Source organism: Columba livia, chromosome 7 (genome assembly GCF_036013475.1).
Source record: "Columba livia isolate bColLiv1 breed racing homer chromosome 7, bColLiv1.pat.W.v2, whole genome shotgun sequence".
NCBI lineage: Eukaryota > Metazoa > Chordata > Aves > Columbiformes > Columbidae > Columba > Columba livia.
Window position 1 is genome coordinate 25,797,639 of NC_088608.1, and position 25,685 is coordinate 25,823,323.

A 25,685-nucleotide genomic window follows, 5' to 3' on the forward strand; every position below is an offset into this window, starting at 1 on the left:
GTTCTTGGCCAAGTGTTAGCTTGTAGGAGCTGTAATGCCTGGATCCCATTCTTCTGTGCGGGCTCAACCCACTCACCCACCTCCTGTGCTCCCACTGCTAAGGAACGGGTTGATACCGATGGCATTCTGAGCTGTGCTGTTTGAACTGGTGTCTCAGAACTGGGTGAATGAGATTTATAGCAAATAATGTGAAGACATCAAGACTGTCTAGTCTATTTTAGCTGTGATTTGACTTGGAAATTCTTACTGGTTTATGTTTAGAACTTTCTCTTGATGTTTTTGTCATATTGCTGGTCACAGCTATAGGATAACTTGGTCAACGCCTTAAAGTTAATAGTATTATCACTCTGGAACTTCTTGTACTTGCCAAGGAAAGGAAATACGTTAATTTTAGAGCTGAGTCAAGCCCGCAAATGAATTGGCACATTGGGTAAACATCTGATAGCACATTTTTGTAACTAGCTGGTCACACATGCTGAGCTGTTCAGTTCCAGATGACAAGCAAGGGATGTGTCCTCTGGGCTTGCTCATACACAACCTTTCTGTGGACTTTGTGATGAGGAATGATTCTTGAGCTCACATTTTGTGTTTTTTGTTTGGTTAGTTGCTTTTGTGGTGGTGGTGGCAGATTTTTTTGTTTCTAAAAATCTTAATTTCCTAAGAAAACAGAGATTATATAGATTATTTTCCTCTCCTTCTCTTGTCATAATTTCTGAAGTCACTGGTCAATTTCATTCCAATTCTAGAGAGGGAAGAGGACTCAATGATGTTAAGATTTCAGCATGTTTCGTGAAAGAGATAGTTGGTGAAGGCTGCACCATGAAATTGCTCATTATAAGACAACAGGCAACATACAGAAGAGAGATACATTACCAGTGTTCCAGTGATGGAAGACTTAGTGGAACAAAACCCACAAAGGATACATCCACAGGAAACTTGACTGCCTTCATTGTGGAGCTGATAAAACTCATTCATTGCATAAAAAAAAAAAAAAAAAAAAAAAAAAAAAAAAAAAAAAAAAAAAATCCAGAGTTTTCTAAATAGATTTGGAATGAAATGTATGTAAGTTGGTCAGACCTGGATGTGGAGTTGTCTTATTTTGTCTTCCTGCAGATCACTGTTTCAAAGTGGATAATGTAATAGCTATTCCATACCTCAATGCATGTTAAAAAGCTTAATTATTCTAAACATGCACAGTTTTATCAGTGATCCTAGTGAGAGCAGAAACAGGACTCAAACATTAGTGGAGTACTTTTGAATGTGAAGAATAAGAGACAGAAAGATCTTTAAAGTGCAAGTAAATATCTCTCTATATTTTTCATGGGTGGTTTCTTCATCAGCCATTTGGAACACCAACATTTAATATTTATCAGATGGGAGAGTATTTTCAAATGAAGTTACTGTCTTAAAGTTCTTCAACTGTAAAAGTAAACCACAGAATCCTGTAGTATATGGCAGTATAGGATACAGGTGCATAAAGAGACATAGTCTCAACAGGGAGGTGTTCAGAAACAGAATGAACACAGTTGCTAAAATTTAAGAAGGTCAGCATTGAATGAGAAAATTCACAGAATCAGCTTGAAAGTTAAAATGTACCACAACCTTTATTTCCTGCTTCTGTGGATTTATTTCTTTAGCCTGCTCTCTTGGCAAAGATATTAATGTCCTCAAAACTACAACTACCCATTGTCATTTAATGACATGAAGTACATTTACATCTTGGAAAATTTAAAGCCACTTTTACTCTCTGCTCTTCTCCATGGTGTTTTTTTTTTTTTTTTCATACGTTTACAGATATTTGGCCTCAGTTCTCTTCATCTGATTTGGTGGTACAGCTGTAATCCACTTCAGTACAGATATCCGGCTCTTCCTTTAGAAACTTCCCCTTGCTATGCTATAGCTCTTGTAAACGCCCTGACGGAAGTGGAGTTTTTTTCCTCCTTCCTCCTGCTGCAAGACGTCCCAGAAATACAAGTCACTTTATAAAACAGACGACACTTGTCTCAAAAAGAAACCAAAGAGATGTAGTTTTGCATCAATGCATTTGTTTCTTACCTTATAGAAATGTCATGCGTATCACTCATGTATAAACAAAATGACTGGCAAAGCTATACAGGCTCTCCTAACATTTTAATTTATTACAGTAAAACTGTCAGGTTATTTTCCATCCTTTCTACTCCATATATTTGAGAGAGAACATCTGTCGGTAACAGTGATGGTTCCAAATCAAGTACGTGATTCTTTATGGAGAAAGATATTTGAATGACACTCCAGATGTGATTACCTTCCTCTAGCAAAATTTCACTTCAAATATGTAACTTTAAAAATGAAAATTTAGAAAAAATATGAAATGCATAATATTATTGTTTCATGGCATCATTTTTATTATTTATTATTTTATGGTATATGTATTTCATAAGATTTCTGTTCTGCCTTAGTGATATAGTATTCCAGTTACTCACTTTGGTTCCTGTAAGCTGTGATGATATGAAACAAGTGAGATTTTCTTTAAATGTGTTAAGAAAATCTTCAGATGGCTAAAATGGCAGACATTCTTGGCATGATCAGTGTCAGCACTGAGAGAGACAAGGCTCTTAAAAGGCCAAAAACAATAAATAAGTAATGGCATACAAAACAGCACCCTCCCTGAGCCCCCCTCCCCCCCCCCAAAAAAAAAAAAAAAAAGAAAGAAAAAAAAAGGAGAAAAAAGACATTTCCACTGACAGAGAAGAGAAGTCTACAGATGTTCTGTGGGACAGAGGTGCAAGTTGGTGAGAGACATTTAGAGAAACTGGGAAGTTGCCAATCCAACCTGAGGAAGAGGTGGCAGCACCTCCCCAGCCGCTGTGGCCTCAGAGAAGCTCTGCAAAGACTGATCTCCAGCCTTCTGCTTTCATTTGCAGATGCAGGATGTGTGTTCTGGAGACATCAGGAAACCAAACCGTCCACCCCTGCAGTGGGCAATCCAAACGAAAATATTGCAATAGGCAGTGCAGGCCCTTTGCCTTTGACATGGAATAGATACAATGATGCAACCGATGTCTGAACAGGTTGTTTTTTTCATTTATAGTATAACAGAGGTCTGAGTAGACCTTTTTTTTTTTTATAATAATATTGGCTCAGAAAGAAATCACTTAATTTAACAAAGTGCATTTACTAAAACAGACCTGTGGAAACTATAAAGATGTCCATGACACTGGGTTTTGTGTTTCCTCACGCATTCTCCTGCTCCTAGACGTGGACCCTGCCAAAGCAAATAACTGCGCAGTATTTATCATTGCTTTGTTACTATGTAGGACTGTTTTTCATTAAATGCGTGCTAAGGTGAGCTACTTTTTAGTTTCTCTCCTCTTCTGTCTGGAAAAAGCCAACGACACAGAAATCCAGTTTGTGGTCATGAAATGTTACTGATTTGGAGCTGCCTGTCCCAGGATCAGACCTTTGTTAGGCAGTAGTGTGCAGTTTCTCCCCTTGTCCAGAAGCAGTTGTTACTGCTGTGTGAAAGTCCAACAGAAGGCTTTTGTCTTATTGTACCACTTCTCTAAATGCTACAGCTTTCAAAATTACTCCCATTTCTTCTCTCAAAAGAAGGCACTAGGCACATAGAGGCTTAGTTGTTTGTTTGTTTATTCTTAATTACCCTGTCTAGAATCTTCTGTGTTATCTGTTTGTGTGGCTGCAGCATCATCTCTGTGGTGAGCTCTGTGCAGTGGGGCTTTGGGGACTGTTTGGTAGCATGTTGTCCTGCTATAAGAGGTTGTCCTGGTGGGGTGGGCTTAGCTCACTGCTGAGCTGGGAAACAGAGGCAACAGCTTCCAAATCTGGCCATTCCAGACCTCACCAGCACCTCTTGATCCATTTGTTCCCATATTCCTCAGGCAGTGGGTGTCTGTAGTTTTTGGGAGGCAGCAGAGGAAGAAGCATAGGCTCTGACCATGCTACTGAGGGCCCACCTATATAGTCCGCAAATATTTCTTTGGTTTTCAGAAGCTTATCCCTATCCCTCCATACCATAGGGTAGTATTGATAGGATGAGAGGAAATGGTCTCAGGTTGTGCCAGGGAAGGTTCAGATCAGATATTAGGAAAAAATTCTTCACAGACAGGGTCATGAGGCATTGGAACAGGCTGCCCAGGGACGTGGCTGAGTCACCATCCCTGGAGGTGTTTACAAGACAAGTAGATGAGGTTCTTAGGGATGTGGTTTAGTGCCAGTTCTAGGTTAGTGGTTGGACTTGATGATCTTGAAGGTCTCTTCCAACCAAAATGATTCCATGATTCTATATAAATGGATTACGTAATCTTTCCTGAACAGTGAACGTACAGATCTAACAGGGAAACAATCTGCTCAAAAGCATGGCAAAGCACAGCCCTAGCATAGCAGTGAAGTGTTACTCACAATGCACTCAGACATGGGAACAAGTCCCTAGGGGAACTGGTGGAAACACCTAACTTATATGTTTTTGAATTATGTAGAAATGTAATTTTTTTAGATAATTCTGCATCTGAAAGAATCCTCTGCCTGCAAAAATTGGATTAACTTATTTTCAAAGGTTTTTGATCTTTTAAGAACAAAAGAGTGACTTAGTGGCATTCCTTGGGCTAACTTGTATCTCTGTGTGTGTGTATTTCTACACACATTTACATATTCAAGGCAAACACCCAGATGACAGCTGTGAGAGTTCCTTTATTATTATTCTTAAGATGTGTGTGTGTGTTTTACTGTGATGTCTGGTAGTATTGTTAATGGTGCTGCGGTTATAAACCTTCCTTTTGGAATTCATAATGTACTGTAAATCACAATTTCTTCCTTATCTAATTGCTGCTTATGCATTTTTATTTCAATAGTTTCAAAAATAATTTGGGGAAAAAAGAAGTTAGTCTGATTTAAGTGGTAAGATGGCTTGACAGGATTTATTTCTTTGAAGTATGACTAACAAACTATATTCTGAAGAGGGAGAAGCTTTTATTGCAAAACAAACCCACTTTTTGATTACAAGTATTAAAAGAAACACCAAGCCTTAGAAAACAGTTCTACTTAACACAGGAACTTAGTGTGCAACCTTTATTCATTTAGAGTCAAAGGGAGTTTGCTGGGATGGTGTGAAGGTGCAAGTGAGAGTTCAGTCCTACACATTGCAGGGCTTCCTTGCAAAAAGCTACTGGCTGCTGTTTCCATTACAAACGTTGTCTGAATAAGTGTTGTCACAACAGACAAGCAATTATAGACAATGTCAGTAATTTGTGGATTAAGAACTCCTTAACAATGTATTGGCACAGCAGACAGTAGCTGCTTTTAGCTTGCAACAGCTCACCCTTGGCTGTACCAGTGCAACTGTTACTTCCCAGAAGCTATTGTGTTCCCTCTGAGGCAGAATAATGACAGCGGTTAAACTTCTCACTATCCCTCCCATTCCCAAGCCTCTCCAACAGGTCTCATCCAGACAGCTTCACCTATTAGAGTAATTTTTAATAGATACACTTATTTATGTGTATGCACAAAACAGAAATATTTTCCATTATGTCAAAGTAATCCTGTGCTAGGCTTTTGCCAATAAACCCAGAAAAATCAGATTTTGAGATTCCAGTACTGTAAATACACCTGTGAGGAACTTCAGCTGAAGGCCAAGCCCCAGCATGCTGTGCAGGACATGCTGACTCTCTAACTCACCCCTCAGGACACCCATGGCTCAAGACATGCTCTGTATTAGCTTATGCCAAAACATAGTGTGTGAAACATTCTGTGCTGAGAAAATGTTGATAATTTTGAGGATCAGCAAGATTGATTCAAGTGTATTTTGCTCTTTTTTTTCAAAAATACCAACATTTTAAAATACAGTCCTGAAACCTGTATGGCAATGCACACTTTCAGGAAATACAAATACACTTTCTTTGTGCTACTGTCGTTTTTCTTTAATCTTAATACAAGGCGTTCAGGAAATTAGACCAAGTTTAGGAAAATGGATCAAGTGATGAGGATAAATTAATCTTAGGAAGGCTATGTATCTGTAAAGTAGTGGTTAGGTGGGATGGGTTAGGAAAAATAAATGTTTTGCTCTCAGTCAATTTTTTTTTTTAAATTTTTGTAGGGGAAAAAGATTACAGAAATTCTTTGATAGGTTTGAACTATAAAGCTGAATAATGAAAGGATATTTGCTGAGCATGTCACACCTCCTTCCCAGATGCAGGGACTCATCTTTTGCTGGGTTTTCAGTTTATTCTGGTTGCTTGAGTTTACCCTGGACCAGATGACAAAGGCTTCAAGTGAATCTAAGATGCTAACAGGTATTGTTTGGTACTGCCGATGCCCCTGCAGATCTCTGCCTGTGCTCAAGCAGAGGCTTATCTGATGTCCCACCCTTGAAAACAAGATACAAAGTCGTGTGTGTCTAGCCAACTTACTTGCTGTCTTGTGCCTTCCCCCTTCCCGGAAGAAAAAAATGTCACAAATACTCTTCTACCTGCTTTGCCTACGTTTTAGTTTCGAAACATCCTTCGCATGCCCACGACTGGCCGGCCAGGCCAAGGCCGAGGACCGCTGCTGAGACCAGCTAGGCTCAGGCTGCAGCCAAGCGCGGCTGGCCCAGGGTGCCCTCCTAGGGGACCGCAGCACTGCCGCCCCTTCCCCGGCCGCGCTGCCCCAGCAGCGGTCAGGGTCAGCCCGACGCCCCGACCCCGCAGCCCTGCCCGGCCGGTGCGGCGCGGGCGGCCCCGGCAGGACGGGAGCTGCCGCCAGCCCCGCTGCCATCACGTGGCCGCCGAGTTTTCTTCCCGCAGCGGTATGAGGAAGTCAGAGCCGCCGCCGCCGCCGTCCGCTGCCCGGGCGGGCGCTGCCTCCGCCGCCTTCCCGCGGCGCGATATGTGAGTGAGTGAGTGAGTGAGTACCCGCGGGCAGCGGCACCGGGCCGGGCCGACCCCAGCCCAGCCCCTTGCCCTCCCGCTGCAAGCCGGGCGGGGCCGGGGCTGGCAGCTGTGGGGCCGGGAGCGGCCGTCCGGGGGAAGCTGGGGCGCGGCGGTGAGTGGGTCTGGGGGCGGGCTGGGCTGTGATCGCGGGTGGGTTCGTGGCGGGGGGGGATGGTGAGCGTGGGGCGGGGCAGTGTCGCTTCTCCGGGGCTGTGCGGACAGCGGCCCCGCGCCCCCCGGCGGCCCGTCTCCGGTGGCGGCCCCCGGACGGACGGACGGCACGGCTCCCCTTCCCCCGGCAGGTTGGCTCTCTCGGCGTGAAGCCCCCGCCGTCCCGATGGAGGAGCCCCCGGCGGTGGAGGAATGGCAAGGGGCGACCCAGAAGAGGAAGGCCTGGGCTAAGAGCCGAGACTCCTGGCAGGCGTCGGAGGCGGAGGATTTCTCGGCAGCGGCGGCCCGCAGCGAGGAGGAGGAGGAAGAGGAAGAAGAGGAGGAAGAGGATCTCGCCAGCGGAGAGTTGCCGCTGGCCGCAGAAGCAGGTCAGTGCCGGGAGCGCGGCGGGGCTGGGGCCGCAGCCCGCGGACCCCTGGGACCCCCGGGATCCCCGGCATCGGGAGCGGCCCCTGACGGAGGGGCTGTTACTGACGATCAGCTTTTCTCTTCTGCTCTGCCTTTAAGGTCACAGCGTTCCCAACGAGAAGATCGCGATATGGCTGAAAGACTGCAGGTGGGTGCTCCAGCCGAGCTTGCCCCTGCCCTTGTCCTGCCGCCCCGTTGCCGCTGCCGCCGGCGAGTCGCTGCGGATGCGGAGCCGGAGCCCCCGGTCCCCAGGCGGGTGTCGGGTCGGGCAGCTCCCACATAGGGGAGAAGAGGAAATCTCGGTGGCGTCCTGACCCGCGGGTTGTCGCGGGCATCTGGAGCGCTGTTTGTCATCGGCGCTGTCAGGAGCCTTCTTCGAGCAAAAATACCCTTCGGGCTTACGGCGGTTATACCCTCAGTTGGGGTTACAATGGGAGCAGTGGCATGTGTATGCGTAGCTAGGGAAGAGCTGCCTTTGGCACCTTTTCTCTTTTTGGTGTCTCATGTAATGAAGCTGAACACTTTCAGCCACTGGGGAGGAACTTAGTTTAGGGTAAGGATAGTGGTGTTGTTTTGGAAGCGGCTCTGTTTCTTATGGAGGGGCTCCAGTTTAAAGCATCCCGTTGCCTTGCCTTTTTTTTTCCTGCAGACTTAAAGAAACAGAACTTACACGGTAATGCCCTCTGTGCTTAGGGGTCTTGAAAAGCGATGGCACAATTTAAGCTAATTTGACTTATCCAAGTCTCTCTCCTCGTCTGCCATATGGACCGACATCCTTAATTTACGATGTGGTGTATATATCTCACGTTTTTGTTACTATTACAAAATATTTCCTTGGTGTTTGGAATGAGTTGATGACATTACTTTTTCTTCATCCTCAGTCACACAAAAGTGTAAATGCTACATCCAGTAGCTGCTGGTTTTGTCCCATCTTTTTCTCTATTCAGTCCTAGCAGCCCTTCGAGCCAGAATTGACAGGGGAAAGCTAATAATTAGCTTTTAAGTAGTTAACAATGACATTTCAAGGCCTCCCCTACTTGATATTTCTGATTTCCTTCTTGTTTTGAGAGCAGCTACATTAGGATGAAAATTTAACTCTGAGATTAGCTGTGATGATGTGATCTTTTTATCCAGTAAGCAGCTGAGCTGAGCTTACTCCCATAACTGAAGTGTGGGTTGCTTTATAGCTACAGGGTCCTTGGTATAATTTTCCTTGGATCTTTACAGGCTGTGCCTTGGAGGGGGTTTTGGCAGCTAGCAGCTTGAAATCATACCGTGTCCCTAAACTGCGACGTTCATGTCTGCCAGGCTATTCTTCCAGAATGTTAGAATGGGAGAAGATTTTTCTGACTTTACCTGAAATCTGATATCCTGTTGGTCTGGCAAAGTATATCCTTAAAAATAATTGTTACGATCCCAATGCTTTATTAGAAGGATTTTTTGAGTAGAGGGGGCAAAAAATAGAGGAAGAAGGGGGGAAGAGGCCCTTGAGGGAGAAATTCCTCCTAATGCTGCAGTGCCACTTCTCTCCGTATCTGCAGGATTTCTGTCTAGAACCTTCCCTGGTCCTGTCACCCTTGCCTTATCCATACAGAATTTAAGGAATAGCACAAAACTGCAAACTGACAACAGGAACACCTAATAGATAGTAACAAATCTTGAATAGTAACACAAAGCTTGTAGTTTTATTCATGTACTACGGTAACTATCTGTTGCTAAGACTGGCACCAAATGCTTCTGCAGAATGTGTTTGTATCTCTGGTAATTGATTTGCAAAATATGGGAATCTTATTTTATACTCTATTTCCATATTTTAGACATAAGGAAATAAAGCACGAATTTGCCCTTTTGCTAATACAGAGATGCAAATTTAATTAATGCATGTTTGTGAAACCCATTGTGGCCTTTCCACAGAAGTCTTTTAAAGTATAGCTATCCAGTGTTGTAAATCTTTTCAGAAGAATCTTGGGTTCTCCTTAGATAAAATTTGCATTTTTCTAAAGATCTTTTAAACTGTTAGGCTGTTGAGATTGGAGTTAGCCTCTGACTCTGTAATGTGCAGAGTGTGTGCATACACGATTCAGTCTGGGAGATGCCTGGAGCAGTCCCTTGTGTTTTACAAACGCAAATTATTTCATTTTTTTTTTTTTTTGTATTGGATATACACGCAAGCAGCAGCTACTACATGCAGTAAAATGATTATACAACTTGTACGATTATAGAGTGACTTTATGTATATAAACCCTGATCCGATTGTCTCTTGATAACAATGTATATAGGAAAAGAGGACAGGGTGTTGTTTGAAAAGGAATACTTAAAACCAACAGTTGTTGTGAAATTTGCAATTGTTGTTCCCTGAGAATTCTTATTTGTTTAATAACACTGTTTTTGTTGTAGAGCTTTGATTGCTACAAAGCATGGGCAATAGACGCAGACTGAGCTTCTGTTTCTGGCCCATCGCACCACATCATTGTTAAGAGTTAGCTCTGTTGCAAAATGTAACCATTACTACAAGTGAAGATTCAGTTACTAAAATGAAGTATTTTCTCTGTTACGTATTTTCTGAAAGCAGTCCTTTCCATTTTGTCTATAAGATTTTGTGAAATGTACATCAGAAGCAAATTAGCACTTTTAAAATTTCATTTTCTGTTTTGAGTTGGCAGCAGCACAGAAAAATGTAATATCAACCTGCTGCATAAATAGATCTACTTGTAAGATTTATTCCTTTGTTTGTTTCCAAAAGCATTGACACTGTTATAATATGGATAAAAAGAATTACTAGTTGTCCCTTGGTATTCGGGTTAGCAGTTTGGGGCTCTTATTACTTGGCACCTATGTTTCACATCTGCTTTGGAGGAGAGAGGAGTGTGCCTAAAATCACATGCTATTTAACTTAGTATACATGTGTTTGTTGCTTTTCTTTTTTTTTGTTTGTTAAAAAAAAAAAAACAGCAAAACCAAAAAAGGCAAGTATGTATCACACTGTAATAAGAATTATGATGGCTTAAGAAATGTCAGATGTTACCCAGAGTTTCTGGTTCATTCATGTTTTGGGAATCACCTACCTTTGAGAAAGGCATCCTTTTCTCTCTCCCCAGTATTTTGAAAAGGCATTTTGAAGTAATAAGAAAGCTTACAAAGTTTTCAGTTTTAACTCTTGTAAAGCTAAGACAGGAAACACAAGTGTTTGTATTATACTGATAGAAAAGAAACATTTTTTGACGACTCCATGGTGATGTGTATTATTTTGATTCGCTGTATTTAAACTCTTCCAGCAATACAGGGATGCAGGAGGTATTTAGGAGCCATCTCCTGTAGATACGCAGGAAGTGAGTTCTTGAAATGCCTCAGAAAGAAGAGATTTTTTTTCTTCAAGTTTAAAATAAACATGGCTCCTGCCCAATTAATGCTTTTAAACCTGAGGTCTAAACGCTCTTACAGCACAGTGCAAAACCCTCATCCTATTCCTGAAGACCAGCCTACCACAACTGGTAGCTGAGTAAGCCAGCCTCTGGGATGAGAGGAAGCCTTGAGGCTCTATATGCCCCTCTTACCTGCTCGGTACCCGTGGCAATGTGGACATTGAGAGTTAATTCACTTATTTGGTGAGATACTGAGATAAGTTATTGCCATATGTGTTAAAATACAATAATAAATGAGTGAACACAAATGGAAAACTGTAGGGTCCAGGCACGCGGCCACTCACTTGCTCTTTTCTCTGGCTGGGCTCTGCTTGCTCTTGGCGTCCCCAGCTACTGTGTGAAGGCTGCCGGGACATGTTGAGGACCTGCCGTGGGGCACCTCCGGCCAGGAGATCTTGTCCCGAGGGCCCGGCAGATGGAAGGGGCCCAGCCTTCCCCAGTGCACGAGGCTGCTCTGAGACAGAGCTGGCCAACTTGGCTCATGGGCCTTGCTGGTGACAAACAGCTGTCCATGCTGTTGTCCAAGAGGATTTTGTCTGTGGTGTTTGTCCCTTGTTTAAACATGTGTCTAGTTCTTAAATGAAAGTTTTTCAAAGGCAGGAGGTGTAAGGCAGCTGTGCCTGTGTGCAGCAATGCAAACAGGACAGCAGAGGGGTGGTTGACGGGGCTGCATTTCTGGTAGTTGCTAACATGCTGTAGAGGTGACAGGCTCAATTTTTGAAAGAAAATGCCTGCTTTGGCGGTTGCTTTTACCATTTTTCTGACAGCTGGTGCATGCAGCACTGACCTTGGTTGTCAAAGTCACTGCCAGCAAGTTTCTGTATCCAAAAGTAGAGACGTTGAAGTAGCCACCACGGAAGGAGGGGGAGAAGCATGGGAGCACACCCATCAAAGCCAGAGAGTAAACAACCGGCATAGTTATTGCCTCAGAACATAAGGCTTGTTGTAGCGTGACAGGTTCAGACAATATGCCCTAAGCTTTTTCAAACCCTGAGAGGACAGACACGCCGGAATCCAGGAGATCTGAGCCTCGGCAGTCTCTCCCGTCACCTGAAACACGCTTGTGCGCATGGGTGCTCTGGCTGTTTGCCTTGGCCTCTCACCATGCTGGTCTTTGCTTTGCTTTTCAAAAGACATGTTGAAGTGAGCTTGTTCCCCGTCAGCAGGCCACAGGTGGAAAGAGTGAACTCTTTTCAGAGAGGAAAGGAAAAAAAAAAGGTTGTGAAATGTTAAGGTCTGTTAGAAAGAAGAGATGCAAACTTTCCTGGCTTAATTTGGCTGTGGCACCAAAACAAATACTGTATCAGAGCACTGTTTACTTTCAGCTCTTTGGGCTGGTTTATGTGTTTGTCTAATTAAAAATCCAAATGAAAAATAGATAATATAGGCACATAAATCATCTGCTTTCCCCTTCTTTATGAGTATTATATTTCTGAATTTGTTTTGGGCTTTGAGAGTTAATGCTGCACTACTTAATAGTGACAGGCCTTTGGTTAAACATGTCTCAGAGACAAGTTGTGGAAACATCCAGCTAATGTCAACAAGTGTAGCGTGAGCCCAGAAAGGGTTTGGACCTGTCATTTCAGTGGCTGCTGCTGCTCCATTTGGGCACCATGAGGTTCAGCAAATCCTCTGCCTTTCAGGGGGCAGCAATAGGAGAGATCATCCAAACAAGAGCCAACCTAAAGAGCCTGTGAAGTATCAGAACTGGCAAGTGACAGCTGACATAGCTGTTAAGATATTTATCTTGTGTCTGATCATCCAATACAGCTTTTCACCCCTCTCTTCAAGAAGTTTTAAATGTGTAGAAAAATGGCAACAGTTTTTGTTGTATAAATGAGATCAAATCAAGTCATTCAAAAACCTGTGCTCATTTTTTTCTGGGTGTTCTGCTGAGAAGCCCGTTATCTTTCTTGACAGAGGGCTGGTGACCCCAAAGCTTTGCTGCTGACTGGTGTCTGAGCATTGCAGTTATTATTAACCTGTTTTGTTGTTTTTCCCTACAAGACATATTTGTTCAGAGGGCTGGGGATTGTTTAGGAAGTAATTGCCTGTCCTCAGATGTTTGTGCTTTCTGGGGGCGGAGGGAGGGACAACTGCTGCTATCACAAGCTTGTTACACGCTGTAAGGAAGGACATGAAGCAGCAAGTTTTTAAAGTATTATTAATCTCTTCTGTGGTTTCAGAACGCCTCTGGGAGCCTCCCTGGATGAGCAAAGCAATCCTCTGTTGAAGGGTAAGGAAAGGCTTTACCTACTGAAATCTCTCTTGCTGGGAACTGTGCTTCTGTGGATGTTCACCTGAGACCTCAGCTGTCTAGCAGCAGCACCAACCACAGCCTGGTTGGTGTTGCCGAGTTGTTCTCGCTGTGAAGCAGTTGTGCCTGAGAAACTGGAGAAGGGGGAAAAGATCCTGAATAAATATTCCTGGAGAGTTTAGTAAGCCCTAAAACCAGAAACCCAAAATGTGCACAATGAGGGGGTTGTAATTTCCTCTCTGAGCTGGTGAGCGTTAGGCAGTCTCTGTCTCTTGTAACTCTGGTTGCCACACCTGAAAATTTTACTATCTGAGCAGAGCTGGATACTAAAGTTCAAAGTACAGTGAGAATGTGCAGGTAGTGACAGGGTGCAGAGGAATTACTGGCTGTGCCTGGAGTCTTCGCTTCAACTCAGTCTGGTACAGGGAGAGAGAGGGGAATGCCTAAGCTGGACTTAGACTCTGGATCCCCCTGGTAAGATGTCTGGAGGATAGATACATTTGTGCCTTCTGATCCTAAATTGTTGGGTGGTACCTTCAGTTTCCCATGTGCAGTTAATTTGCTTGTAGGTTGACTTGGGGGTGTTTCTGAGGACAAAACTAAAGCAGTGTTATAGACATTCTCTTTCCAAATAATTTTTCTATGTTCTCAAATGTAACTTCTCACTTCTTAGTGCTTTTTTAGTGTTTCGGTAATGCAGGAATTGTAAATATAGCCCGGCTATAGCGTGTTATATCAACTGAAGTCTTGCTAAAATCTTTAGTTAAGGTGTTGAAAAGAAGACACTGAAGCATTCTAGTTGTTGAACTGCTAACTGTACGATTTCAGGCATGCTGGTGAGAAATGGAGGAAGTTTTGAAGATGACTTATCCCTGGGAGCTGAAGGTGGGTGTGGCAGGATTATGACTTTTTTTTTTTTTCTAGAAAAAAATATAGTTTAGTCATCTGATTTTTATTTTGAAAGATTGCATTTCCCTTCTGGTCAAAGACAGTTGCTAAAGCTGGCTAGAAAACCTGCATGAAGCACATAGAAAAATACAGGAGGATTTGCTTTTTGAGTTTATTAGACTATCACTGGTGTTAAACGTTCTTGTCTAACCCAAAGGTCAGTGGCAGCCCTGAATTTGCCTCTGCCTTCTCATTTTAATGCTCACAGCGGCAGCACAGCCTGCAGCGCTCACTGAGGCTGTGAGAAGGTGGTTTCTCCTACTTGATCTTCTTGTCCGTGGGTTACTCTGGCAGCTGTGCATGCCCCACTTCCCCTGAATCCCTTGGAAGTGGCATGTGCAAGCTTTTGAAAGGAGAAATGAAATTCTGTTGGCCAAGAGGCAAACCCATTAAGGGCTAAGTGCTTTTAAAAATGAAAAGCACCAAAGCTAAGTAAGTACTTTGGATCAGCCATGATATACACTTAGCTGTCACTAGCTGCTTGCCTTTCTCTTTTGTTTTTTAAGGGGAAGGAGATGTGTGTCTGTTCATGGTGGACTTTTTTGCTAGAAAAATACTTTTAACCTCTCTGTTGATCATGGGTTAGAGGTGTCCATAAATGAACAAAAGCACTGTTCTAAGAGCGGCATCCTGAAATAAAATAGCAATAGCACTGTTCTAAGAGCAGCATCCTGAAATAAAATAGCAAGAAACAGTCTCACAAAGGGGGCTCTGGCATTATCTGCAGGATAGGGAATATAAGGAATATAAGACAATATCTTTGTCAAAAAAATAAAAAGGTAAAACCACTCCCCCCATTTAGCTTTTTATGTTTTTCAAACTACAGTTTTTGCAATAGTGTCAGAACTTATATAGTAGACAGCCCTTTTTTTCCACAGCAGTATTACTAGTGGTGTCAAAGTAGTGGGACAGGGTCTGGAGGAAGGAAATATCTTCAGTTTTTAAAGTTTCAAGACTTCTAAGGAAAACAGTTGATCTGATAATTACCTTGATCTGATTCTGCCTGTTAGATTGCCTGCAGTACAAGGATTTAATAGAAAAAGTTTTAACAATAATCCCAGCTCTGAGCATATGGAAAATAAGTCAAGAATCAGTACATTTTAAAACATCATGTCACTTTTTTCTTTTCAGTGTTTTCCCCTTATCATTCCCAAGGATTTCTGGTTTTTTATGAGCCTTTAGCGTGATTTAGGCAGAAGGTCATTTCTCCCCTTTTCAGATTACAAAAAATCCTAGAATCCCTAGTTGATTTTCCTGGGTAAAGACGCGGGTGTTTCTGCAGGGCTTTGTTTCCCCGTCTGAGAGCAAGGGGACAACAAAGCTGGTTGGCACAGAGCTGCGCACCCTGCCAGACAGACAGCCCCACTGAGGCTGGTGTGAATGCCTGCCCTTGTGCATCCATCGCTGCCCGAGTCCAGAAACAAGCCAGAGCCCTGTGCAAATGGCACAGAGGGCATCAGGCCCTGTAACCCCAGACCCTACTGAGCTCTTAAAGTCCATGGTTTAGCTGTTCATACCAGTCACCAGCTAATCCATATGGGTAGGCTTACCTTCATGCTATAGGCAAGAATATTAAAAAAAAAAAAAAAAAAAAGGTGTGGCATCTGTGTTTTGTATATGTTTAAGTTTCTTTATGATGCCTCTGAAAATAAGGGGGAGGTGGTGAGGTTTCCATGTTTGCTCTCTGTTGGTGACTGTGCCCTCTGGAACTGCAAGTTGAGATGCAGGTTTTTTTCCTGGCAACATTTGATACCATTCTGCTCTTTTCGTAGCTGATTCTGAGGGCTGCTACAGCGTATGCACACTCCATGTCTGTCTCCTGGGGCAAGTTTGTTAATGTTGAGTCGCCTCTTTGGGGATTCCATAATTTAAGGCTGGTGCTCAGCTCTCTGGCTTGACAGGGTGTTGATTTTCTGAAAGAATAATGCTGTCTGAGGTGTTCCTGTGTGGAGCTGGGCTGATCCACCTGCCTTTCGTATGTGCTTTACTTTATCTATGAGAGCAATCCTCCCATGCCCGCTACTCCTCCTCCCCTTCCTGCTCAAGAACAGCCCTGCAGCTGGTAATTGCTTCTTCAATTGCAAGGCAATAAATGGTTTATATAACAATTACTAGCTTACCACATGTAAGATTTCAAGTTAATATGATTAGTGACAGTATGTAAGCACATGTCCATGTGAGATTTTAGCTTAAACAGAGCCTGAATAAACCAGATTGTCTTCATCTCAGCTGTGTACTAGAAACACTCGACAATCACATTTATGTGGGAAGAGAGAAACCTGGCTTACGTGGGAGTTTTAGTAAATGTGCTCACTGCCTGCTTCTTCATACCTGTTGTGGAAAGTGTAATCCTGAAGAGATCTGTGTGTAACTTCCTCTTGTTTCTCTACAGCTAATCATCTACGGAGTGATACCCAAATGGAAACAGGGTAAACTTCTTTTTTTGTTATTTTTTACTTCAAAGAAACATTGATACTGAAGTGCAGGAGGAAGAGGGAGCAATGGAAGTTGTAGAGGCTACATCAGAGCTACAGCTCTTCTGGTCATGTCACTTTATGTGAGATGGAAAGAGAAGACTTAGATAGCATAGAAACAGTCATTATGAAATGCAGAAAAAACCCAGGTTTTTATTCTTCCGGCAGACCTGATGTAGATTTTTGGGTAGCAGGAGGAGAATGGAGAAATGCTAAATCTGATTAACCTGGTATGATTTACCTTCTTTGCCTTACTGATCCGTTGCTATTTCAGAAATTTCAAGGGAAAATTAGTTTTACTTCTCAGACCAGATATCCTTTGAGAGTGGGAAGAAAAGACTGAGAGTACTTGATTTATAGGAAGAGCTTCTAAACGAAATGTGCTGTGACTAAAACCCCTGTTGAGACTTCAGCAAGTGCCAGCACAGCCCATGTGGGCAGTGTCCTCGCTGCTCCTTCTGAGCCAGGCCCCACGAATGTGCTTTTAGGTGAATCCACTGTCATCTTTGGTTTTTCGGTGGTTGTTCTGTTGTGTGTGTGTCTTAGAATTTGTACAGTAAAATTCACCCTGGGAAAGTTTGTCCCACAGAGAGATTGTCAGTAATAGTACGTTTGAGACCGAGGTACCACCTAATGCCGAGGCGGCTTCTCCAGACTCAGGGAGGAAATAGTTTGGGATTGGGAAAGAAACCGGCCGGCAGTCTTGATTGGAGCTCATCTTGCTCCATTTCCTCCCCCCTGGAGCCTCTTCAGCTTCCCTGGCCGCTGCTGGGACAGCTCACAGTCTTGCGTGGGTGGCAGTCAAGGGTGAGGGGGAGCCGGGTACCTGAGGCATGGAGGGGTGGTCCTGCCATAGAGAGGTGGTCCTGCTAGAGGAGGCAGTGGCATGGGGAAGTGCCGGGAAAGGCAGGACAGGGCAGCTCAGCAGAGGCTGGGCTTCCTTGCTGGAAGAGGGTGGGATCGGGGAGGGTGGGGCAGCAAGGGGAGATCAGGGGTTTGTTTATTCAGCTTGCATTTGCCTTCGAATTCTTACCGTCTATGTACATTTTTACTGAGGCGTCCCAGGGTTCGCTTTTGTTATTGTATTTCAATAAATGACATGGCTAATATAAACCAGATAACACTGAAAGGGAAAAGAGAAATTCAGCAGTGCTGGAGGCTTAGCTCTCCTCCGAGACAGAGCAAAAGGAGTTTATCGCAGGGGTCTCCTCTGTTTGTGTTGACAGCAATGGTGTGCTGGCGAAGGAGAGGAGGCTGCAGTTCCACCAGAAGGGGAGAAGTATGAACTCCTCCGGGTCTGGAAAAAGCAGTGCGACTGTTTCAAGGTAAGAGAGTCCTATGCTTTGAAGGTCATGGCGCAGTTGAGTGGAATTTGGCTGTGTTTTGCTGGCAAAACTTACTTCTTCTGTTCCTCAGCTAAATGGACTTGGCTTGATTTATGTGCATTGTTGCATTAAGTAGCCGAGAAGGGAATTTTCATTTGGTCGCTTGAAAAACTGCTATTTGGTTTTAGTTGTGGTTTGCAGTAAATACTAACAAATGGTTCCAAATGTTAGAAACATCTGAGATTTTAATGACATTTTAAAATTGGAGCTCTGCAGAATAAGGACTGACTTTATAAATTAAAGGATTGGATCTGAGATGTCTCTGGGCTGATGTCTCTGGTGATGTGAACCAAAACTTCAGATGCAGAGATCTCCACAAGTATTTCCTAGAGTAGACTGAGCTGTAGTAGTCAAAAGTTCAATAGACCAAGCTGGCTACTGGGCTGAATTAGCAGTTGTACAGAAGGGACTGGGTCTTAAAAAGAGACAAGTAGATAGTAAACATATTTTCATTTGTCTAGTGTTTCTGAATTACTGGAGCTTTATGAGGAAGATCCTGAAGAAGTACTCTATAACCTTGGATTTGGAAGAGATGAACCTGATATTGCTTCAAAAATTCCAGCAAGATTTTTTAATTCATCATCATTTGCCAGAGGGATAGATATCAAAGTATTTTTGAATGCCCAAATACAGCGCATGGAAGTGGAAAATCCAAATTTTGCTTTAACAAGTAAGTATGTTTTTGAAGCAAAGTTCATTTTTAAGTTCTGGAACTATGTAAGCAACCTCAAAAGAAGGTGTATATGTAGTGTTCTGGAAAAACCCCTTTACAGTCTAAAGGCCAAATTCCATCCAGAATCCATAATAAAACTCCTGTTTGATCTTAAATGTGGCAAGAGGGGACCATCAGTGTTGTACACCTTGGGGTGAGGGAAGAGGATTTATAGTGGGGGAGGGAAATGAAAGGCAATCCCGTAAGATGTATTGGTTTCTGGTTTGTATCATTCCTGCTGCTTGGTTCTAAGCTTGTCTTCTGATGTGGCTTTAGAGCACTGAAACAAATAGAAGTTTCTGTCTTTTTCTTGTGTTCTTCAGTGTCTGGGTGGGATTTTTGAAATGTGTCAGCAGCGTCCTACTTCTATAGTTGTTGAAATCTGGGCCAGTATTTCTATTGACTTGGACAGGAGCTTTGTTAGGTCAGTAATGAGTGCTGCTGAAATGAGGGCATAGCTGAAATGTCCTCCTGAACTTGTAGATGGTGAAAGTGAGGCGTGTAACCCTTTTCTTCCTAGCACTTTGTATATTAACTTGCACTCATGTAACTGTGTCCCTTTTTCACTTTGTGAAAGCTTTCTTTGCTGTTCTTCTTGCACCTAACACTCTTGCAAAGGTTTTTTCCATTTTTTTCATACTGTGTGGTATCACTTATGTTCTAGGACTAGGCAGTGTTCTGTCAACCTTTGGGACCCTTGATACAAGTAGGAGGAGATGTAGGGTTGGGCAGAGGTTATGATGAAAAGTCCCCCTTCAGGTATGAAGAAAGGGCTATCTCTGAGAATGCACACCATGGTGTAGAGATGGATCAACAGGTCCTCATAAACGCTGCCTTATGTTTTTTTCTTGTGCAGGTCGTTTTCGACAAATTGAAGTGCTTACTACTGTGGCCAATGCCTTTTCTTCTTTGTACTCTCAAGTCTCTGGGACCCCTTTGCAGAAAATCGGTAGTATGAATTCAGTGTCTTCCAGCAAAGAGGCATCCAGCCCTCCCCCTTTAAATCGCAGCAACACAGCCAGTCGGTTGATGAAGACCTTGTCTAAGCTCAATCTGTGCGGCACACAGCAAGCTGATGGTAGCGGCTGCTCAACTCCTTCACCTGTTGAAAAAGGGAAAAGTCCAGCTGAACCAGGGAACGAGGACAATGATGTTAAAAATGAATCTAAATTACCAAAATACTCTAAAAAGAAAGACTCTTCCTCTTTTTTGGCTACTGTAAAAGAGGAGATAGCCAGTAGTCAGGCAAATGCTGTGGACACACGTAAACCTGCAAACCTTCCTGCTGGGACTGATGACAAGCAAGAGGGTGCTGTGCCTCCAGCAGATGTGCCAAGCAGCAGGTTGGCAAGCACCCAAGATAGACCATATGAAGAATCCGGTCTTTTGGACTCGCCAAGCCTCAGCAGCAGTTCCAGTACATCCAACAGCAGCTCCTCGACGCAAAGGCTGCCCACGGCATCACCAAATAGAGACCCCTGCGCACTGCTCGCAAACCCGTCCATAATGAACCTAATGCTGCAGCAGAAGGACTCCTTTGAGATGGAAGAGGTAGGTGGAGATAGATGGCTTTGTTTTCGTATACAGTTTACATAACTTGCTGGCTGCCAGCAGAGGAATGTTCTTTCCTGTGTAGCTGACAGTGTTTTCTCCAGGAATACTTTGAATTCTCTGAGTGATAGGACAGTTGTCACTTTCTCTTGGTAGGCTGCTCTAATTGACCCTTTAAACAAAATAGTTTTGTGTTGCTGTTGTTCCTGAGAGTCAGCAAGAAAGTTCTCATTCTTTTTTTCATCGAGCTCAGGTAATTGCAGTCATTGGCAAAACTACTAAGAACTTTTCCTGTGGAAATAGATCTGCCTTTGCCTTTATATATATAAGAACGTTTTTACTTTGCTTGAATTGCTAACTGGAAATCTTTCTTTTTGTTGCCTAGAAGTAAATTTAGTTTATCAGTTTATATTAAGGACAAATTTGTGGATGGAGCAAGAATGTTGTTGCATGAAAGGGAAAGGGGCCATCAAGTAAGGTGAGGTGCTTATTTTGTGCAGCTTTTAGTTTTGATGGCAATCTACAATATGTTGATTTGTTTGTTCTCTGGAAATTAGCACACTGAAAGTTGCTGTTTGATGTGCCTTTGGTTGTGGCTTAGTTACATATTCTATGCTAGCTGCCTTTTAATATCTTCATAAATGCATGTATCCATTTTTTGACTGATAATTGTCATAAAGGGGTTTTAATTTCCGGTCTCCTGTAAGTTTTTTGTTTAATAGGCTAGTAAGAATGCAATTTTGGGGTATAGATTCACACCTTGAATTCTATGATCTGCCTTAAATTAAATCAGCAGGTATTTAGGTGGGCATGTTCTGAAGTGGCCGTTGTTAGCAATTCAGCAGTTATCTTCTTCTGTCTATGTGAAATAGACATGTAAGATGAAGTATTGTGATTTAATTGGTGAAATGAGTGAAGGAAGTAAGTGAATAGAAACCCCCCTGAGTTCTACAGTGAAGGAGGAAATGATGATTTAGTAGGTGCCATGTCTAGTGTTATATTTGCATTACAGGCTTTTGAGGCTCCTCTAGATTAACTAATGTTGGAGCTGAAGGAACTCATTAAGTAGAAAGAGGTAATCCAGCCTCTCGTAGTTCCTGCCACTTGTTTGTGCCTGTGTATCATCACCCACATCTTGTGTGGCCATCTTCTGAATCGGAACACAGGGCTGGTCCAGTTGAGAGGGGAGAAAGAAACGCAGTGTATTTTGATGTATTTATTTTTCCTGGCTTAGTTTTCAACTGGATAATTTTCGTGATCCAGTTTGTTGTGTAGCTGCAGAGATGTTTGCATTGACACAATGGGAGAGGTCTGAATGCCAATGCATTTTGCTATATTCTTGATAGCCGGGCTGCTTTCATGTATCCCAGAGGAGAAACCCAGTTTTTGGTACCCTTGGGCCAAGTTGAAACAACTAATTAAAAAAAAAAAAAAAAAGAAAGAAAAAGAAATTTTCCTTCAGAGTAAGTTGGACCATAAAGGGTTATGACATCAAGAAGACTTGCTGAATTCTGCACAAGCCAAATGCAATGGGTTTGTGAAGTTTTGGTTGACACACTTTGCAATGATGCCAGTGCATAAACACAGCTGTTTTGGCAAGACCAGATGTGATGTGGTAGGAGATTGTGGTGAATCTTTGTTTATGTAATATAATACATACATATCAACTGCCGTCAGATCCCTGGGAGGGAGGGATTTGGTTTTGTTGAAGAAACTTTAGAACAATACCTGGCAGTGTGATTTTATTTGTGTGCGTCTCTAAGGAGGGTTTAATGAACTGTATTAGAAACAGTGATACTAACTCCTCCCCTCATTTTCCCAGCTTGGCTTGGAGTGCATTCATTGACATAAGAAGGATGACAGATGTATCAGGAAGCTCTTTCCACGCTTACAAATGTCTTGGAGGTCCAGGCGCCCTTCGGAAGCCTGTGGCTGTGGAGATAGCTAATGTGGAGTGAGTCAGAGCAGGATTTCCCCCAAGCACCCGCTCCCAAGCCGGCCAGTTACAATCCCAAAGGTCATTTACCAGCATCAGTGCTGGCCGAAGGGATGGGGACAGAGCGAGGAGCCCTGTGTGCTGGCCGAGCTGCGGCCAGGATGTGTGTGCCAGCCAAGGACAGGCGGTTGTTGGGGATTTAGGTCAGAAGAGGCTTTGCTGTTGGGAGGCTGAAAATTTAGCCATCGGAAACTGGGAGGTTTGAGAGGATCAAGACACCTTTCCTGGAAGGCCAGTCTGTCCAAAAGGCCTGTAAGATCACTTGCTGTTCTTTATTTTTTTATTATTGTTTTAAAAGGTGCTTTTCCTAGACATAAATGGTGAGGCCCTTCTATGCTTCAGTGCATTTGGACAAAATAAGCACTTACCCCGTTGGTACAGCCTTTTTCTCCTAAAGGAACAGAAGAGTCTTGATTTATCATGCAGGAGTAATGCTGTTCACTTATTAAAGGTGAAAAATTCAGGCCAAGTACCTCTTAAAACTCTTCTAATTAAGAAAAAGCACTTTGGTAGCTGCTCTGCACACAGTATCCATGCAAATATAGTTTCTTCTTTAGCCAAATACTAATTTGGGCTTAAAACCATCACTATCCTGGTTTTGCATTTTTAAGTTGAGCAAAACTGGAGATGAAAATTTCATTGCTTGGTAATTTTGAAACTGGGCAGGCAGCCCATTACAGGGAAGGATTGAGGGATATTTGGGTTGGGGTTTTTGTGCATGTAGACTTGCATGTGAATCATGAGGATTTTTTCTGTAGCACACAAGAGAGAACATATTCTAGCTTTTGAACTGAACAAAGGCCTCCCTGTTGAGATTTTAGACGTATTCTTTTCATTGTTTGAATGGTTGTCTGAGAACTTTCTTAATAAGGCTGTGTTTCACAAAGTGATTAAGTAATAGGATTAATTTTCATGTAGTTTTAAGTTTCCCAGTTGAAATCTGCATAGCTCTGAATATATTATCTTCCTTTTTTGTACTGATGGACACAAAAAGTGTCTCAATGAGTGGTGGTGTGCTGAAGTCTGGAGTAGGATCTGGATTATTCCAGAGGATTGATGGCTTGTGGGAAATACTTGGTAGGGCAGTAGATGACAACCCTTACGTGCTGACCTCTTGATGTATTTTTCTAAATGTATTTTGCTTTTTCTTCAAATTCAAGTGAGAGGCCAAGAGTGCTGAACAGAAGAGACAGTAGTAGTGTGAAGGTGGTCAAAGGTATTTTCACACGTTTCAGTCTTTGATCAAAAAGGAACTGAGAACTCTCAGTAGTGTCATAGGATGCGATTTCCTGGTCTTTTTGCATTATCAATATAACTGAAGGGAAGCCCCATGCTGTGAGAGAGAGGTGCTGTCTTAAGGATCCCAGTTGTCATGCAGAGGCATTGCTGAGTACCTGAGAAATAATGCTTTGATTTAAGGAGGTACGATTTACTGCCTCAGTCATTATAGACTGTCAGACTGGAGAGAAAAAAAGAACAAAACAAAAAACCACAACCAACCAAACCAACCAAAACCACAAAAAAAAAACCCTCAAACAAACCCTTCCTGCATGTGCAGTGTATATAGCTTGGGCATTCTTAAGCATGGGAACATACTCCAGTTGTCCTGACAAAATATTAATCTCCTCTTCCTGATAGATCCAGAGCACAGAGGGGGATCTGCCGCATGTTCCAGCTTCTCAGCAGCTGGCAGTGACCAAGTCAAGGAAAGGTGAGTAGACTTCAACTCCTGCTGAGTGTCCTTCTCTCTCTGAAATGCTCATTCAGATATTTAAAACTTCTAAATTTTCTTTTCCCTTTATAAATAAAAAAGATTTTCAGCTAAATCACAGAACATTACTGCAAAGTGGCAACCAAATTGCAGGGAAGGCAACAGCACTATAACCTCACAGGCTGTTTTCACTTTTGTACAACTGATGATAGCTCAGAGGAACTGAAATGTTAATTCAGATTGCATGGGATTTTCTTTCTCTGGCAGATCTTGTAATTTAAGATACCCATTTAAACTAAAATTATATTGTTTTAAACCTAAATTGCATGATACATCCAACTTTTTCCTATGAGCTACTGCTCCGCCTGCAAGCCGGCTGCACAGAAGACGAGTCTCTCACACCCACAGGGAAGCTGTGGTCCTGCACGTGGCAAACTGTGCACTGGCTCTTGTGCTCTCATCTCAAATTCTTATTTATGTATTTTATGGCTTGGGACTGGGACAAAACTGATCTTTAAGTTCATTTTGTGAATTGTTATTTGCCCACTGTTGGCAAGTGAAGTCTGTTCTTCAGCTGTTACGTGTGATTAAAGAAGAAATAGAGCTTGTTGCACTTAGTGAGAAGCTTAGCTGTGATGCAGTTTCTTGGTGAAACATGACTAGCATCTCTAGATACTAATGAGAGGCAATAACACTTGCCTTAAGAAGCAGAGATCATCTTCTTTGCTTTTTCACAAATGAACTGACAGTCTTGTGAACTGTCAGCTGAATTGCATTAACATGGTTGAGAATGCTCTGGCTTAAGCTCTGAAAGTTAGTGTCTGGTTATTAGGACAGCTTGTGCTAACTAGTTCAGCAGCTTTTTGCACAAGACAGCATTGCACTCACTAGTCTTCCTCTGTTACAAACGTAGGCCGCCAGGAAGGACCACCAGAAACTGCATCTCTGACTGGTCCCAGCATTTCTTCCTTGGCTGTATTTTAAAGTTCATGTTTTACATGATTACATGTTAAGAGATGCACTCTTTACAGGGCAGGTCTCTTGTTTGCCTGGCCCCAGCAGTTTCAGAAAGAGCTCTTCAGAGAAAGGCAACTTAAGGAACTAGGAGCTGTAGTCAGGGTGGAGAAAAATATGGTTTTTCATCTTCTGAAATGCTAGTTTTGTGTTCTGTGTTCCCAGTAGCTATCTTACCTGTTTCTTCTCCATGAAATGGGAGAAAAAAAGCCAGGTGGTCCTGTGTGCACCTGCTGAGTGGTACCAGCAGTTCTAGCAATGGGTCTTCAGTATGGCAGAAGTGGGGCATACTGGCATATGTTTGCCACCCGTTTCTGAATACGCTTGGCATAGATTAGCGCTGACATTTTGTTATTATGCAAGTATTGCGTAGAGTTTTATATGAATTACCTTACAAAGATGTCACTGCTGATGGTAAGCCTGCACGTTTGCTAGAAGTTAGTCTGTGACCAATATTTTATTTCACCTTGGAGATACGGAAAGCTTAGGACTTTATTCTAATGGGTTTCAGTAACGTTGCCAAGAGGGAGAGCATTTGATGGAGAACTTAGCCAGAATGTTTAAAAACAGTAGTCATTTCTTTTGCAAGTTGTCCACCATAAGACAACATAGAGGCCAGTTTTGTCAGAGGGTGAGTACTCACCAAGTTCAAAGGCATCCAAAGTTAATAGCCACTTATTAAAAATGTGTGCCATTGTATCTGAATGTGAAATGCCATTCTCACTAGCAATCTC

General features: G+C 42.9%; 1 protein-coding gene across 8 annotated transcripts in view; it reads left to right on the forward strand.

Moving 5' to 3' along the window:
* Positions 1 to 25,685, forward strand: part of ITPRID2 (ITPR interacting domain containing 2) — a 57,968-nt gene that overhangs the window by 9,209 nt on the left and 23,074 nt on the right. For 2 of the 8 annotated variants that reach the window (XM_065068902.1, XM_065068910.1), the window contains exons 1-10: positions 6,705 to 6,860; positions 7,205 to 7,441; positions 7,581 to 7,629; positions 13,090 to 13,139; positions 13,989 to 14,045; positions 16,501 to 16,537; positions 17,809 to 17,907; positions 18,429 to 18,637; positions 19,536 to 20,230; positions 23,865 to 23,937. In XM_065068902.1, the coding sequence (XP_064924974.1) occupies positions 7,240 to 7,441; positions 7,581 to 7,629; positions 13,090 to 13,139; positions 13,989 to 14,045; positions 16,501 to 16,537; positions 17,809 to 17,907; positions 18,429 to 18,637; positions 19,536 to 20,230; positions 23,865 to 23,937 (1,471 nt within the window). In that variant the 5' untranslated portion in view covers positions 6,705 to 6,860; positions 7,205 to 7,239. Of the gene's footprint in view, positions 1 to 6,704; positions 7,015 to 7,204; positions 7,442 to 7,580; positions 7,630 to 13,089; positions 13,140 to 13,988; positions 14,046 to 16,500; positions 16,538 to 17,808; positions 17,908 to 18,428; positions 18,638 to 19,535; positions 20,231 to 23,864; positions 23,938 to 25,685 lie in introns of those variants that run through there. The other 6 variants (XM_065068903.1, XM_065068911.1, XM_065068905.1 and 3 more) reach the window with 5 other exon arrangements.